The sequence below is a fragment of the Lactuca serriola genome, chromosome 4, assembly GCF_051521515.1.
Source record: "Lactuca serriola cultivar US96UC23 chromosome 4, Lser_US96UC23_V15, whole genome shotgun sequence".
In the NCBI taxonomy this organism is placed as follows: domain Eukaryota; kingdom Viridiplantae; phylum Streptophyta; class Magnoliopsida; order Asterales; family Asteraceae; genus Lactuca; species Lactuca serriola.
The window spans coordinates 305,392,907-305,412,039 of record NC_136411.1 but is presented as its reverse complement, the minus strand read 5'-3'; the positions used below and the strand labels follow the sequence as shown (position 1 = coordinate 305,412,039).

Genomic DNA, 19,133 nt, shown 5'->3' with positions numbered 1-19,133 from the left:
CGAGTAGGTCATTGGACTCGCCGAGTAGCCCCGGTTTTCAGAATATATATATATATATATATATATATATATATATATATATATATATATATATATATAGAAACGCTTCTCATTCGAACCCTAATGAATGGGGGAAGTTTAGGATGATTTTTGGAGGCCAGAAGGGTTCTTAGAAGCTGTGGTTTTCGAGATTTCAACCTAGATATCAACTTGGAAGAAGATCAAAGGCAATAACACACTACTTTTATCTTAATCTTTTGCATAAACCATGTTTCAATCATTAGATTATGTTTTTAGTTTGTTATTTGTTGTAGATATGAGCTAAAACCTTTAAACATCTCTTTGGGGAGACAATATTGATATTATGGTTTGATTTATGGTAGGATTGATTTAATATTGGTGATTTTGTTGATTCTAGCTTGTTAAAGAACCTTATGTGTGAATGATAACTATTTTTCTGTTAATAGGAAGATAATTAAGCTGCATGAACATCTATTAGTTGTTAACCTCATATGTTTATGTGACCACTTCATCATATGTCTAGGATTAATGAACATGAAACTAGAATTAATAAGAAAAATAGGTAAATTCATGTGTGAGCTTGTGTGATGACCATCAACAAGAGGTTAACTAAAGGACCAAATTAGTTAAGTATTACAAGTCTAAATTAACCCGAATAAATAACCTAGTGAATTGAATTAAATTAGACAATTGGCCACTGTTTGAGTTAGTTTGTTCTCTAAGGATTGGTGCAGCGAACGTGAATCTAATCACTTGAATCGGCAGCCAATAGAAGAATCAATCCATGGCACTATTACCTTAATATCAACCATAGGATCAATTGAGTTGAACTAAACAGAAGTTCCCTTAATTATTGAATTTAGTTGATTTTTATTTGCTTAGCTCTTAGTTTCTTAGTTTAAGTTTTAGTTAATTGTTTAAGTTTCTATTCTTGCAAAACTAGAGAAAACCCTTTTTCTATTACTTGTTTTATTAGCATTTATTTTAATTGTTTACCGTTCCCTGTGTTCGATACCCTACTTACCTTAACTAAACTGCTAATCGATAGGTACACTGCCTTTCGTGTGCTTGTCTTTGTGTTAGTAGGATTAAAACTAGTTCGTTTTACACACATCAAGTTTTTGGCGCCGTTGCCGGGGAATAGTTCAAACAATTAATTTTATTTGCTAATTGTTATCATATATTTTTTATTTTTTATATAGTTTAAATTTTATTTATTATGTATTTTCCAAATCTCGATGCTTTTGATGCTTTTCTTGAGGAAGTAGTACAGGAAATTGAGCAAGAAGATGTGGAGTGTGGATCGGATGAAGATTTGAAGAAATTTGATAGATGGTTAGATAACATCTTGTCTAACGATCAAGAAAAATTTGAGTCACAAGAGCTAAAGTTACAAGATGAAGAATTTAATCCAGAAAGAGATTTGGAGGAGCTGGAAAGGTTGCTAGCAGAGAGGTCGGATGAAGAACAAAAACAAGCTAAATTGCAGGAACCAACCCGTGGTTTGACCATTACCACGACATGGTCCCCTGTATTTTCGGTTTGTGTTTCGAAGCATGGGGTGACGATTCCAACTTTGGAGAAAGTTTTAAAGCACGATCCAATTTTTATTAGTATCCGATCGGTTCCAACCCTTGTCAAGATTCTTGGGTTTCATGAATTCAAGCTTGTTTGGCCAATTTTTGAAGCAAAGAGCCAAATTTTATCATTTGGTACAAAGAAAATATTCAATGCAACGGATGGATTGGCATTGAGTTTATTGGAAGTTTATTAAGTTGGGAGTCCACCTCAAGACTCGCAAAAAAAGAAGCGCTTGCGGGAGGCAACCCGTCATTAGAGTTTGCTTTTCTTTTTCTTTTTAAACTTCTAGTTTATTAGGGTAATTTAGGAATTTTTATTTTGATGTTTGTTACGTGGTTTTGTGTTTGATCTTTTCAGAAGCTAGGGTGATATTAGAGCAAACTCTTAAATCGTGAGGGAATTAAAGTGAGGGGTCAAGTCATTTACGAGAAGATTAGAAGACTTTGAGCGATATGTTGAGTCTGTTGGTTATATTTAATTAAAAAGAGTCTCGCCCATGAAGAAAATGAGGAGTTGTATTACCTTGATACTCTCATTGAACACAAAATTAATGCTGATGCAGAAAGAAGAAAAGACCTGATCAGAGTCAAGAACTCGTCGAGTGCATAATACTAACTCGACGAGTCCAAGCGAAAAATCACGATTTCTACGAGTATAGCGATTCAACTCGGCGAGTCTTCACATAAAACTCGGCGAGTTGCTCATTCTTTTTATATTTGAGTTGACGATTTGATTCCATTCGACATGGGCATTGTCTATATTTTCGAAGATCATTTTCGAGCATTTCCAAGAAGCTTTTTCCTTGATATTTTGGAGTTGTCAACCACACGAGATAATGACACCCAAGGCATGGATGAGTTGTTCCCATGTCTAAAGTCAGCTGAAGATGGAGCTTTAAATGAAAAAGTTCAACCTCGCAACTACTATCCCAGGGGAGTTTGTTCCAATTCCCTCTTTATTTTATTGTTCTTTATCATGCATAATATGCAATGTGGACATTGCATAAATTAAGTGTGGGGTAGGGGGTTGGTTACATTTAGTTAAAATTTAGATTAATTTTAAAAATTTGCATAAAATTGCTAGGGCTAATTTAGATAATTTGGTAAAAACAATTAGAAACCATGCTAGTATTATATTTGATGATTCCATGAGGACTTAAATGTTTAGTTGAGCCTATATACGTTATAACGCATTTGTGGCCCCCTTTATTCTAGTGAAATCATGGGACAAAAACACAACCTCGCTTAGTTTGAGGGACGCAACATGTTTAGCATCGTGTACTTGAAATGTATCCAGGAAGACTAATACTTTAACCAATAAAGGTTGAAGTTGAGTGCCCTTGCTTAAGCATGTAGGTATTGAGTGAAAAAAAAGTGAGATACATGTTAGAGAGAGAGAGAGAGAGAATTACAAGAAAAGTTGTAAGAGTTTTGGAGCAATCAAAGTGAAGATCAAAAGATCAAAATTCCGAAAGTTCAAAAGTTGAAGATACAAAAAATCAAATCAAAGAAGGTGGTCAATTCAAAGAAATCAAGATTAAATTATCAAAGAAGTGAAGAATTCCAATAACTCTATAGTGGTATCGAAAAGTTGTAATTTTCTAGATTATGTATGCTTGGGTTGCTTGACCAAAAATACCTTGAGGTTAGGAAGTTTTTTGCGGATGGATTCGGAGGGATGCATAAAATGAGCGTTGTTCAAAAGAAGTGGGCGAGTGTTTATGAGGATTGTGAGTATTTAGGATTAAGGGGGGTCCTTAGGAAAAAATTTAGACACAAATACATGTGTTCCGGTCTTGGCATAATGGTTGGGTTCAATTGGGATTGTTTTATCTAATATTAGTGTGCTAAAATTCAGTTTTGATTAGGGGCAAGCAAAGGTCAAGTGTGGGGTATTTTGATATGGGCATATTTAGTTATAAAATTCATGCATTATCTTAATACTTTATGTTGTTTTTATCTCATTTAATGAAAAAAAGGTGCTTAATTAGTTTATAATTTCATTTTTCAGCAACAATGACATGCTCGGATGGAAAAGGAAACAGAACTAGCGATTGGAAGCTTGGATCTTGGATTTTGAAGAAAGAAGGATGTTGCTGGACAGCTTGACCCCTTGTCAGTGTTTTGGCCATATCTCATGAACCGTAACTTCGATTGACAAGATTCAAAATGTTCTGAAAACTAGACACAATTTCGAACGACTTTTGTGTTTTGAGAAAATGCTGATTCCAAACAGACTCGGCGAGTAGGCCATCAACTCAATGAGTTTGTCAGAAGTTTCGCGATTCTTGACTTTGCCTTGCCGTACACGGGATTTTAAGTGATGGACTCGGCGAGTAGGTCATTGGACTCGCCGAGTAGCCCCGTTTTTCAGAATATATATATATATATATATATATATATATATATATATATATATATATATATATATATATATATATATATATATATAGAAACGCTTCTCATTCGAACCCTAATGAATGGGGGAAGTTTAGGATGATTTTTGGAGGCCAGAAGGGTTCTTAGAAGCTGTGGTTTTCGAGATTTCAACCTAGATATCAACTTGGAAGAAGATCAAAGGCAATAACACACTACTTTTATCTTAATCTTTTGCATAAACCATGTTTCAATCATTAGATTATCTTTTTAGTTTGTTATTTGTTGTAGACATGATCTAAAACCTTTAAACTTCTGTTTGGGGAGACAATATTGATACTATGGTTGATTTATGGTAGGATTGATTTAATATTGGTGATTTAGTTTATTCTAGCTTGTTAAAGAACCTTATGTGTGAATGATAACTATTTTTCTGTTAATAGGAAGATAATTAAGCTGCATGAACATCTCTTAGTTGTTAACCTCGTATGTTTATGTGACCACTTCATCATATGTCTAGCATTAATGAACATGAAACTAGAATTAATAAGAAAAATAGGTAAATTCATGTGTGAGCTTGTGTGATGACCATCAACAAGAGGTTAACTAAAGGACCAAATTAGTTAACTATTACAAGTCTAAATTAACCCGAATAAATAACCTAGTGAATTGAATTAAATTAGACAACTGACCACTGTTTGAGTTAGTTTGTTCTCTAAGGATTATTGCAGCGAACGTGAATCTAATCACTTGAATCGGCAGCCAATAGAAGAATCAATACATGGCACTATTACCTTAATATCAACCATAGGATCAATTGAGTTGAACTAAACAGAAGTTCCCTTAATTATTGAATTTAGTTGATTTTTATTTGCTTAGCTCTTGGTTTCTTAGTTTAAGTTTTAGTTAATTGTTTAAGTTTCTAGTCTTGCAAAACTAGAGAAAACCCTTTTTCTATTACTTGTTTTATTAGCATTTATTTTAATTGTTTACCATTCCCTGTGTTCGATACCCTACTTACCTTAACTAAACTGTTAATCGATAGGTATATTGCCTTTCGTGAGTTTGTCTTTGTGTTAGTAGGATTAAAACTAGTTCGTTTTACACACAACAATATACATAGTATACTGTTTGCAAATCCCACTTTAAATGCCTCACTAAATCACAACGTAGACATAATCCCCGTAAGTAGATCAGTCAGTATAACGACTTCGAATCACTGATAAATCTTGTTTATAGGTTCATAATATTGATAATCAACATAAACATAAGTTATACTTAAAGTAGGGTAAGCATAACTAACTTACAAGGGGGTCTAGCGAGGAACCAGGCTTTGTGCGGAGCAGAACTTCTGAGCTGAAAGCTCTTTTTCTTGGGGCTTTCTAACACTCTGAGACTCGATTCTAACACCTAGGAGGTGCTATGGAAAGGCATAGAGGGTTTGCGAGAGAATGGGTTAGAGGGTGTGAAGAAATCAAGTGATTTGTGCCTCTATTCATAGCTTGTCTAAAGGTTGTACGTTGGGCATACTAAATGGGTACACTGGGCATACTCATGCCATGTGTTACCATCCGGTGGTAAGGCGTGGGGGAGAAGCAGTGACTCAGATCGTGTCACGTGTCACTCGCTAGTCACTACAAAAACTAATTATCTTCTAAAATTCATTCTAAAATTCACATTTTTCGCATACAAGCTCCATTTTGACGTTCTTTTCTATCCACGCCTAGGTATTGATGAGATCTACAACTTTAGTTTAGACTCGGTCGGCTAATTCTGACTTTATTTCTAAAGTTATATTTTAATAGGCTTAGACAGTTAAAGTCCGTTAAAAATTCATAGCCTTGTCATCGAACGTCCATTTTCTATTGTCTTTATATTTTTAAGCTCCTATTAATCAGATCTTCAATTCTCATTTAGGTTGTATCGGCTAGAAATCGATCGATCTAAAATTCGATTTCCGGGTTGTACACTTTTATGCTAAATCTTAATTAGAAAAATCATAACTTCCTCCAACGAAGTCAGATTTGGGGGTTCTTTTTATGTACGTTCTCGATTTAATGTATACTACAACTTTTGTTTAGGTTACTAAGGCTAAAATTATTTTATCAAAAATTCACTTTTTACGATTTCCGGCGTCGTGCCAGTTTAGTCGTGAAACTTTGATGAGTCATAACATATTCGTTATAAGTTAGATTTCAGCGTTCCTTATATCATCGGAATCCTTGTTACGAATACTTCAACTTTATTTAAAGATATTGGGTCAAATCCTCATTATATTTTTGATGCATATTTTTATTATTATTTTATCATATCCTTATAAGCACGTATATTGCAAATAAATCACATATATCACATAATACTCAAATAACTACTCTTCATTACTTCAAAGTAAGTTATAATTGTTGACCCTAACTATTAAATCGTTATAATAATGCTTAGCCTAGAAACGTGGGTGTTACAATTCTCTCCTCCTTAGGATGATTCCGTCTCGGAATCATGCATCAGCAAAAAGATGTGGATAGCGACTCATCATGTCACTATCTGTTTCCTATGTGAGGTTTGCACAATTCGAATGTTTCCATCTCACAAGCACGAGTTTGACCGTCTTATGTCGCAACTTCTTTGTCTTACGGTCAACAATTCCTTCAGCCTCTTCGATTAACCTCTTATCTTCATCCATCCTTAACTCCGAAATTGGAATTATATCGGGAACTTATCCCGTAAACTTCCTCAAATAACACACATGGAAAGTGTTACAAATACCATCTAATTCTTTTGGCAATTCTAGCTTGTAATCTTGGTTCCCAATCCTCTGAAGAACCATGAATTGTCCAATAAACCTTGGACTCAACTTTCCTTGCTTTCTAACTCTTATAAGTCCATTTGACGGTGAGAAATTGATCAATATCGAATCTCCAACTTCGAATGTCAATGGTCATTGTTTCTTGTTAGCATAACTCTTCTGGCGATCTTGAGCTGCCAACATCCTTTATCTAATCACTTTTAGCTTTTCAGCAATCTGATGGACTATTTTGGGGCCCATAAACTACTTTTATCTGGCCTCAAGACAACAAGACGACATACGACACTTATGTCCATACAAAGCTTGACAAGGTGTCATCTTAATGCTCGAGTGGTAACTATTGTTGTAGGAAAACTCGACCAGGGGTAAGTTTTCATCCCAATTACCTTGAAATTCTAGGGTACATGCTCTTAACATATCTTCCAATGTTTAAATTGTTCTTTCGCTCTAACCATCAGTCTGCGGATGGTAGGCTATACTTAAACACAACTTTGTACCTATTTCCTCTTGTAGACTCTTCCAAAATCTTGATGTGAAACGACTGTCATGATCCGATACAATTGTTAAAGGTACACTATGAAGTCTTAATATCTCCTTCACATACGCATTTGCGAGCTTATCCATAGACCATCTCTCATTGGCTTCTATGAAGTGTGCACTCTTTGCGAACCAATCCACGACTACCCAAATCATGTCGTGACAGTTCTTCGTCCTGGGCAGTTTAGTCACAAAATGCATGGCGATGTCTTTCCATTTACCTATGGGTATATGTAAAGGTTCTAAACTCCTATATGGTTTCTGATGTTGTACTTTAACTCTTGCACACATTACACACTTTGCCACATACTTTTTAATATCGAGTTTCATCGTAGGCCACCAGTAGTAAGATTCCAGATCCGTATACATCTTAGTGTTGTCAGGATGAATCGAGTACATGGTCTTGTGAGCTTCTTACATCAGAAGATCTGTTATTCCTCCCATCTTATGTACCCAAATCCTATCTTGGAATACCCTCAACCCTTGACTATTTGTACCGGATACCAACGTTTTTCCTAAATTTTCTTCCTTTTGGTCATTTTTCTCCAAAGCTTCTTCCTGATCTTTTGTAATGCTTTCCACAATCGTCAAGACAACTTATATTCTTAACTTTCTTGGCCTATTTCTTTCTAGGTTTAATTTTCAACTTAGAGCATCAGCTATGACATTTGCTTTACCAGGGTGGTAAAGTATCTCACAGTCACAATCCTTGAGTAGCTCTAGCCAATGTCGTTGCCTCATATTCAATCCCTTTTAATCAAAGTGATACTGGAGACTTTTATGATCAATGAAGAGTTTGCACTTTGTGCCATAAAGATAATGCCTCTATATCTTTAATGTAAATACTACCGCTGCCAACTCAACATCATGAGTGGGGTAGTTCTTCTCGTGCTCTTTCAATTGTTGAGATGCATATTCAATCACTTTATCTCTTTGGTTCGGAACATAACCTAACCCAACTCCAGATGCATCGCTATAGACTGTGAAGTCTTCAACGCCGTCAGGTAAAGAAAGAATCGGTGCTTCACACAACGCCTTCTTTAATTACTCAAATGCTTCTTCATGTGTCTCGCTCCATGTATATGTAGCTCCTTTATGGGTCAAAGCTGTCAGTGGAGCAGCTATCGAAGAAAAGCATTGGATAAACCTTTGGTAATATCCAGCTAATCCCGGAAAGCTTTGAATCTCAGTGGGACCTTTTGGTCGTTCCCATTTCATCACAGCTTTAATCTTTGATGGATCAACCGTTATCCCTTCTTAGTTAACCACATGACCCAAGAATTGGACTTCTCAAATCCAAAATTCACATTTGGAGAACTTTGCATACAACTTCTCCTTCTTCAAAACTTCTAATACTTCTCATAGTTGCTTGTCATGCTCCTGTTGGCTTTTTGAGTAAATCAGAACGTCATCTATGAACACTATTACAGATTTATCGGGGAACGGTTTACAAACCCTATTCATCAAATCCATAAATTTTGCTGGAGCATTGGTTAGTCCAAATGATATAACCAAAAACTCATAGTGTCCGTATTTCGTTTTGAATGCGGTCTTCTCAATATCTTTCTCTCTCACCTTTAGCTGATGATATCCTGACCTAAGATCAATCCTTGGCAATGGATACTTGTTCTTTACCGTTGCCTTATTCAGTTCTCTATAGTCTATGCACATCCTCATGCTCCCATCCTTATTCTTCACAAATAATATCGAAGCTCCACAGGGTGATGAACTAGGTCTAATGAAACCATTGTCCAATAAATTCTGAAGTTGCATCATAAGCACCTTCATCTCTGTCGGTGCTAATCAGTATGGTTCTTTCGCTATTAGTGTCGATCCTCGCAACAAGTCTATTCGAAACTCCACTTGTATATCAGGGGGCAATCTAGGAAGATCTTCGGGAAAGACTTCCAAATAGTCACACATCACTGGTATTCTTTGTATCTCTTTCTTCTCCTTCAAAAAAAACATTTTCTAGCTTTCATTAGGGAAATGTTTCCAGAATTCACTCTACGTTTTTTCCCATACACCGTAAAAGACTCTTTTCCAGGTGGGTTTACTCTCACCATCTTCTTCTTGCATAGTATCTCAGCATTGTTTGCACTAATCCAATCCATTCCTAGTACCATGTCGAAACCGTTCAACTCGTTGGGTAACAACTCTTCGTGGAATTCATTTCCGTCCAAATCGATGATGGTGTTTTTAATGCAATCGCTAATAGTTTTGAATTTTCCACTAGCAACTTCTACAACTAGAGCATTATCAAGTTTATCTATAGGCAATACTAGTCTTTCACCAAATTTGTGTGATATAAAGAAGTAATTTGCTCAATATTCAAACAATATATTGGCAGATAATCCATTTACAAGAAAGGTACCTGAAGCGACATCTGTTGCATCCTTTGTTGTTTCTAGGGTCATCTGGAATGCTCTTGCCTTTGGCCTCGGCAAAACATTAGGCCTTACTGTCTCTTTCTACTTCAGGAAATCCTTAGAAATGTTCCCTTCTTAGTTACATCCATAACACACCCTCTTGTTGGATGTATACTCATTGGCATAATGCTCAGTCTTCCCACACTTGTAACAAGTCACATCCTCGTTACATTATCTAGTGTGTTTCTTTTTGCACTTATCGCATCACTTTATTTCACCTCCTCCTCCTCCAAATTTCCTGGAACCAGTCTTCAAGAATTTTCTTTTCTTGTTGGACTTCGAAGATCCATCAAACTTCCTTTTCTCGCCAACCTCAGCTCTCTCCAGATGCTTCTCCCTTATTTGGTCTCAACATTCTTAGCTGCACATATGGCGACTTTCAAGGTGGTTTCTTGTTTGACCATTGGAGCAAAGTATGCGATAATCCATTGGCAAACTTGTTAACCTTGGAGAGTTCAGTTGGAACTAGGTAAGGAACAAGCTTCATTTTCTCTTTAAAACTTGTTGTATACTCGATGATGCTCATTCTTCCCTTCTTTAGGTTCTAAAATTCTTTGTTAATCTCCAGTAAATCCTACTCAGAGCATTACTGCATTTTTAGTTGCACCAAAAAGTTTTCCCAATAAATCTTGATAGCTTCTCCATTGGGCATGGTATCAGCTATTAGCTTCCACCAGCTCAGTACCCCTGACTTTAACAGCATAACTACAAGAGCAGTCTTCTGTTTGTTGCTACAGTCACAACTTTCAAATATCATCTCCATTTCGGAGATCCAATCCATGACTTTCACCGGTGTTGGGCTTCTAGAAAGACGCAGTGGCTTGGATGCCATGAAATCCTTATACTTGCACCCACGTCCATCATTTCGTCCATTGGGGTGGTTTCTTCTACCCATTTATGGCTCAACTTGACTGACAGTCTGACTATAGTTTCCTTCATTTGACTATTTAATGTTTAGTTCAGGTTATACAATGGGTACAGTAGATTCATCCTTATTATCCTACAACATTTGTCTCATCTCCTCTCTTTGTTCGGCCATCATAGCCTGAGTCATTGCTTAGACTCCTGCCATTGTGATCGGTTCAGGTGTAGCAGCTACTTTTGATGTATGCTCAATCACTGGTTATTGATTAGCATTAGCATTTTTAAATCTTCTTCGGGTTCTCGCCATATCGATCTATACACCAATGTAGGCGAATTTAGATATTTATTTACAATAGATGTTTAAATCCTCCTTGTTTCTCCTAAAAGTTACATGCCAGTTCTAATATTATAGTCGAACGATTAGAAATCTGAACACATAAAGTTTTTATGACCGGTGTTGGCAATAGACGATAAAATCTGTTCAAATAATAACAGCACATAAGAGCAATTTAGGCATCTTTCCTTAAATAAGCTAGTGCTCGTGTCTAAAACATCGGAGACACTCATCTCACAATCATCACTTAACATTCTAACTTTAAGTGTAGAAATCCTACAAATTCCTAGTTCGCTTAAACTAATGCTCTCATAAATCAATGATAAATCTTGTTTATAGATTCATAATAACGATAATGAACTTAAACATAAGTTATACTTAAAGTATGGTAAGCATAACTCACTTATGAGGGGGTTTAGCGAGGAACCCGGCTCTGTGTGGGGCAGAACTTCTGAGCTGAAAGCTCTTCATCTCGGGGCTTTCCAATGCTCTGGGACTCACTTCTAACACCTAGGAGGTGCTAAGGAAAGACTTAGAGGGTTTGGGAGTGTTTAGGAGAGAATGGGTTAGAAGGTGTGAAGAAATGAGGTGATTTGCGCCTCTATTTATAGCCTGTTTGAAAGTCGTACGTTGAGCGTACTAAATGGGTACACTGGGCATACTCATTCCGTCTGTCACCATCTGGTGGCAAGGCGTGGGGAAGAAGCAGTGGCTCAGATCCCGCCACATGTCACTCGTTGGTCACTCCAAAAACTAATAATCTTCTAAAATTTGTAACTTTCGCATACGAGCTCCGTTTTTGACATTCTTTATATCCACGCGTAGGTATTGACGGGATCTACAACTTTTTTTTAGACTCAGTTGGTTATTATTGAATTTATTTTTAAAGTTATATTTTAACAGGCTTAGAAAGTTAAAGGCCATTAAAAATTCATAACTTTGTCATTTGACGTCCGTTTTCGACTGTTTTTATATTGTTGAGCTCATATTAATGAGATCTTCAATTTCCATGTAGTTTGTTTTGGCTAAAAATCGATCGATCTAAAATTTGATTTTCGGGCTATGCACTACTATGTTAAATCTTAGAAAAATCATAATTTCCTCAAACGAAGTCAAATTTAGACGTTCTTTTTATGCATGTTCTCGGTTTAGCTCATACTACGACTTTTGATTAGGTTACTAAGTCTAAAAATTAGTTTATAAAAAAATTCAATTTTTACGATTCCCGGCGTCATGCCGGTTTAGTCGCGAAACTTCGACGAGTCATAACTTCTTCGCTATAAGTCGGATTTTGTAACGATGTAAAAAAATTCAATGAATTTTTTGAATTTCAAAAGCACATTAATTTTAATAAATAACCATAGAATGCCATAATGTCAATCCATAAAAACTCATGTTCAAAAGAAAACAATATATATATAACTCCAGGATCCTCTAAATCATAAAACAATCTTCGGTGTGTGTACAATCAAGTCGGCGCCTTCCCGTGATCTTGAGAAGTACCTGAAACACATAACACATAACACGATAAGCATAAAGCTTAGTGATTTCGCCAAAAAATCATACACAACTCGTTAACCACTAGAGGCCATAACTCAATAAGACCCTCTGGTCAATGTATCTTAGTGGGACCCTCCGGTCCCAGCTCGATAAGCTCAACATAATAATACTCGGCATAAATCAAAAGAAATAAGGTAGGATATCACAATGCACATAACATATCTCAGTTACACAAACTACCACTCATGGTAAAGTATAGTGAGAAGACTCACCTCGTAAGTAAGCTATGTGAATGAATACTCTCGCACACGAATCACCAAGTCTAGTCTCCTCCTAATCACCTAAGATGATAATATCTAATTAACTCTATAAATTACACATTTTACTATGCTCTCTCTCTCTCTCTCTCTCTCTCTCTCTCTCTCTCTCTCTTGAAGTGGGGAAAAGACCAATTTACCCATCCATGATTTCCTAAAGACAAGGTTAACCAAACCCTAAGTCCACAGAAGTCAAACTCGAGTCAACAATCCATGTTGACCCTACTCGTCGAGTGCACTTATGGGACTCGACAAGTCTGCTCGTCATCCACAGAATCACTCAACAGTCTGGATCAACTCGCCGAGTTGCTGCGCAATCAAAACCACCAGGACAACCCCATCCGACTCGTCGAGTCGGCTCCTTGACTCGGCAAGTCCATTCAGACTCATATTTCATTCAGTCGTTTTCAATGCAAAAGACCTCCCCAAACTCTAGATCTAAACTCCTAAGGCTCATCAATCACGTAAAGTCACGGGCTTTACGTCCATGCATGGCATTTTGAGCTTAAAATGCCAAAACACACCCAAAAAAGGGTTTTTCACTCAAGATCACTATTAGGGTTGGATAAATCAGGGACTTTTGGGCTCTATGGACCTCACATGGTCCAGATCTGAAGTTTAACCCTCTCAATGAGCATGAAACACTCAAGGTCCTCATATTTGGGTGGAAAACCCCTAGATTCACAAAGGTATGAGATCTATACGAAATAATGACAAAGGTGCAAGCTTTATACCTTTCCTAAAAGCTTTGAAGTTAAATAACCACAGATCCAACAGCACTCTCTTGTCCCTTGACTTGGAAATCTTCTCTTCTCTTCACAAGATGCACCAAAAACTCACAATTAGCAAGGTACTCTCTCTCTAAGTTGATGGGTCGATTAGGGTTTTCTCTCAAGGAAGGGTAGTTGCAAATGAGGCTATAAGTGCCTTTAAATAGGCCCTAAACCTGGGTATTTAGGGTTTCTCATCCCAGCGCCTACTCGGCGAGTCGTCTCCTCGGATTTGTCGAGTATGTCATTAAACCCACGCGGCACAACGCGACTCTACTCGACGAGTTGGGGCACCGACTCGTCGAGTAGCTCAAGAAATAAATAAATAATTAATAACAAATAATATACATGGATGTCTAGATGTTAAAGATTTCAGCGTTCCATATATCCCCGAAATCCTTGTTACGAATACTTCAACTTTCTTTAAAGATATTGGGTCAAATCTTCATTCTATTTTTTATGCATATTTTTATTATTATTTTATTATATCGTTATAAGAACGTATATTGCACATAAATCACATAAATCTCATAATACTCAAATAATTTCTCTTCATTACTTCAAAATGGGTTACAATTGTTGACCCTAACTATTACATCATTATAGTAATACATAGCCTAGAAACACAGGCGTTACAAACACCAATCATATTCTCTAAGATGTTTAACTATACTTAGAGTAAAGTTAAGTATGGAGATGATAATATTCACAGAATTCACGCAAATTAAATTTTATCAGATCCATTGATAAAGTCTTTCTTTTGAGCTAAGTATGAATGGTCACACTTCATCTATAAGACTTTATTATTCTAGAAATGGGTTTTTGAATTTGGATTTAGTATTTGGATATTGGAACATTATAACAACAACTATTAGATAATGTTATGATATATTGGGATAGTCATCACATTAATACTTGGTGTGTTCTATATTAACATGTTTAATCCATAAATAATGTTATTATTCTAAAAGTTCATAGTCGGTTATAGATGTGGGAGCAATTATAAAGTAAGACTAATATGAATTGGATTGGTTGACTCTGATTAGATTAAAGTAGGCAAGTGGTTGTAACCAAGTTTCATAGGTACATGTCAGAGGGCTTGTATTGAACTGACCCTCATCAAGATCATCTCATGGATCACTATCATGAATGATACTTGATTAAAAGGTACTATCTTTGTATCCTTAACACTTGAGATACATAGTGGGACTTAAGTGTAGGGAGTATTATGCTTTGATATGGTAAAATGTTATTCCTTATCCGGGCAGTTATAAAAGCCATTTTCAGGTATGGTGTGAACTATGCAAGAGGCTTATGTAGTCAAGATGGATATGTTCGTCTTATGTGTTGAGGTTTAGAAATCTAAGGTGCCTTACCGAAAGTTGAACAACTAATGAGATTGATCGCGATCTGTATCTCATGTTCAACATGATGTCTGTAGCAAAGGGATAACTGATAAACTTACCTTATACACCAATTGTAGCCTTGGGCTTCAGGGAATTGGGCGTTGATAAAATGGCACAAAGTTGTATGGTGATGGGGGCAGTGAAATGTTGCTAGACGTTCACTACTGTCTATATCAGTCTAATATGAGTCTTGCGCAAGTGGGAGATTGAAAGGTCTACTATGCTCAAGAGTCATATTAAAGTGATATTGCTAATTAACTTATTATACTAATGGATCACACTAACAACTTGATATAATTGATTATTTATTAGAAATTGATTTTAATAAATATTCAATAAAACTCTTATAATTAAATTGGAAATTATTTATTCCATGGAAATAATAATTTTCATTAGCAAGTAATATAACATAATTCATATGGTATGAATTAATAAGTCATGTACAGCATTTTGGACTAGGTAAGCCTTTTGTCTTTTAGCAAAAGACAAAGTTTATATTTTATAAACTTTGAGTTTATAAAATATAAACTCTTTCTTCTCTGTTTACTCATTATGGCCAAAAATGAGTTAAGATGGCCTGTCACTTGGTTTATTAAAAAGAAATGAAGCATGGTGCATGCATGGGGGACAAGTTGCTTTAGGGGACATGAGTGGTTAAATGGTTAAGGACTTGTGGATATTATTTTATCTTTAAGACTATACATGAAGGCTTTCATTCTTCACTCCTTTTCCTAGCTAAAACCGTAGCCTCCTTAGATGAGGTTATTCTCTCTCTCTCTCTCTCTCTCTCTCTCTCTCTCGTTCATCTTTTGTTGAAGTTACTTGCATCTTCATGCCCTCTTTAAGTTCATATTGGTCATGAACTTAAAGCTTAAGGGTTTAAGAGTTTATGGACTAGCATCTACATCAATTTGAGTCATTGTTGATGTCTCAAAGGTTCCACATTCTTCATCAACTTCCAAGCCTCTCAAGAGGATCCAAAGAACAACAAAGGTTATTATTTCTTCATCTTTTCTATGGTTGGTATTTAATCTTTCTATAACTTTCAAGGAGATCATTGGTAGGTATAAAATGTTTATGTTATATTCTAAAATAAAATCTTCCATTTGCCGATCTTTGTAGTTTTGAAACTAATTTTTGAGCTAAAATCCAATAGTAGTCGCATCGCGCTAATCATGCACTGCATCGCGCCCCAATAAAATCCCTAAAAACCAAGATTTAATAAATTAACTCAGTCAGTCGATCATACCTAGAAAACAAGTATTGCACTATGGGTGGAAAAGAGGAAGACATTATTCAAACCGATACCCACATATATGAATAATGAGTTTTCAAAAAGTTTGATAAAAAATTCTATGATTTTAGGGTCTTTATAAGATTTCTTTTAGAAGTGTTAGGTGGCAAATTTTTTGTATGGTTTTAGGCTCTTTATATAGATTTTAGGCTTCATATGAAAAATTGATACTTGCAGCTTACAAAGTACGACTTCCCAATATTCAATACCGAGTGCGATATATCTATGTGTAACTCTTATTGGCAATGAAAAAAAATTGGCTTGAATAGAGTTCGCATTAAAAAAAATGAAATTTCAAAGCTGGCTAAAATTTAATATATTTCACCAACTATACTACTTCGGAGCTAAAATGGTATGACTTCTTGACCTCCAAATTTTGAGTGTTATATGTCCATAGATAATAACATTTTTACAAAGAACACAATGAACAATAATTTAATTCAAATAAAGTTCGTATGAAAGAATTACGCGGGTTCAAAGTTAGACAAATAAAAACATGATTTTCTTATATTTTCATGGTACAACATTCATATTTGTAGTACTTTTCCAGTCACGATACGGATGTCGGATTCGCAATACAGATGTTAGATTCGTAGTACAGATTTTAATAAATCTGGTTTTTTATTTTTCTTACTTTTTGAATCTATATAATTGACCAATGGTATTATGATTTTTGTTAAACAGGAAAAATTAAAAAATCAAGAGAAAAAGTTCTATAGAAAGATCGACAAAATTAAGTAGAACCAATTTAATCTAGGAAGATGGTGGAGTTGCTGATGCATCAGTTTAAGAGGATGATAGTGTTGTGCAGACACCTATAATTTAACTTTTTTAATTTAGAATATATAATACAAGATGCATAAAATTAGTCTCCCACAAACTTTCACTTGAAAAAGTCAGCAACTCAAGAGATAGATAAATATTGTAGTTTTAGATTTCTATCTATAATAAAAAATTACAACACTACTTCTAAACACACATCTTTGTGAAAGTGGAAAATTTGTTAATAGTAATTATCAACTTTCCAAAGACAATTGAGATATGAGAATTTGTATTTTTATTTCTTACCGCTTGACTTTCAAAGACAAAATGTGTTTTCCAGAGATAATTTTCGAGTTTAAAAAGAGTGAAAAAAAAAATCCAGTTTATCGACTGTGGGCTCGACATGACCTTTTGGAAAAGTGGTTCTATGGGTTATTTCTTTGACCAAGGGATTTTAAGTGGTTATTTGAAATATTCTAAAAAAAAAAAAGAAGTTAAACGAAGTTGGACCAAGTTCAAAAGATATGATTATAAATCAACACTTCATTTCATTAAATTGATAAAATCAATCAATCGTTAACACTTTCAAAACATGAAAATAAGAATTCAACATCAAGCCTTAAAACAAAACTAAAGCATTCTTGGTGTCATAAGAAAGACAACCAAAGCCATCAACCTATTATTCTCCTTCTTCTTCAATTCAATCATGATGATGATGATGATGATGATGATGATGATGATGATGGAGGTGATGACTCCACTTCTCCTTCCACTTCCCCATCACTATTGTACACAAACCTTATGTGTTTTCCACTGAATTTAACACCATTGTTGACACTCAACTTCCTAATCCCATTACAAATCTCATCCATCCCATCATCATCACCATCTTTACCCTCATCACTTGTGCTTGCATTCACTTGAACCGACCACACCGATGAATCCTCAGAACCTTCAAATTTCTCTGAAAAATCCATGAAAAGCGACCTTGTTACAGTTTCACCATTATCTTCTTGATTTGGTGAACGAATTACATCTTGAAGCATCTATATAACACACCATCGATGAAAGAAAATCCAATTAACACAACCCAATTCAAATAATCTAATGAACAGTTGTAAAGATTAGGGATTGAATCAAACCTGAGTAAAATTGAAGTTTTCAGCAACAGGAGAGACTGTAAAAGAATCCAAAACGTTCTTGTTAGTAGTTGAAAAGTCATAAACTTGAGGCGTATTAGCAGGTGTTGGAGCAAGAACAGCCATTGGAGAGTTGATAAAACGTTTATGAATCAAAGGATTATGTTCAAAACAAATCTTTGAGATTACTCCTTCTTCTTCAACTTTTTGCAAAAGGGTCTTCACTTGACCTCTCAATAAAGACTCCCCAGATCCAGGAGTTGTGGTATGTTTTGCTTCAGAATTGGAAATCGTCATTCTTTTCTTCGAATATAATGGAGTCTTTAAGCTCCCCATTGCAAGCCCAACGATTGGTGAACCATTTGTTATATCAAACAACGCAGACTTTTCTCTTTCTTGAGGTTTTCCGGTTTTTTGTCTTGATTTCGAAACACCATTCATCGAATCTTCGTTTTCATCTCCTAAAACAGAGACGAAAAGATCAAAACACGAAACCCATTTGAGTAATTATTGAAAAACGAGATTAAATTACGATAGAAAACTCACGTGATGCTATGGTTACACTGGTGTTGTTGATGTTGCTGTTCTCGGAAGCCATAGTCTTAACTTGTGATCTTGTGATTCTTCGTGATGATTGTGGTGTCTCCATTGTTAGCCCTTTAAGCTTCTTTCGAGTTAATCAAGAAATGATCACCGGAAATTTGATTTACAGAGCAAAGAAAAAGAAATCGGAGGGATTGAGTGGGGAAAAGATAGAATTTGTCAGGGGATTTAAGAGCGATTTAGGGTTCTAACAACGGGCAAAAGGGAAAATGTGACCGTTAGGAAGAAAGGAGCGTGATTATTCAGCGTTATTTCGAAACTAGCCGTTGCGAGTGGATAGTGGGCCATGAATTGGGCTAATATAATGGTTTTTCAGCTCAAGCGCAAATATACTATTACATCTTCACAAAGAAAATTTAATGTTTGTATAAATTATGGGTTAATGTTGTACATGGGTC

The 19,133-nt window shown here is 35.6% G+C and overlaps 1 protein-coding gene across 1 annotated transcript; it reads right to left on the bottom strand.

The window, feature by feature from the left end:
- Nucleotides 1-17,518: 17,518 nt before the first annotated feature.
- On the bottom strand, nucleotides 17,519-18,932 carry LOC145097261 (uncharacterized). Its single transcript, XM_079034800.1, has 3 exons — nucleotides 18,679-18,932; nucleotides 18,136-18,593; nucleotides 17,519-18,039 (listed from the first exon to the last, which is right to left on the bottom strand). Exons 1-3 carry the CDS (start codon nucleotides 18,779-18,781, stop codon nucleotides 17,698-17,700), a joined length of 903 nt encoding a protein of 300 aa, XP_078890926.1. The 5' UTR covers nucleotides 18,782-18,932; the 3' UTR covers nucleotides 17,519-17,697.
- Nucleotides 18,933-19,133: the final 201 nt, after the last annotated feature.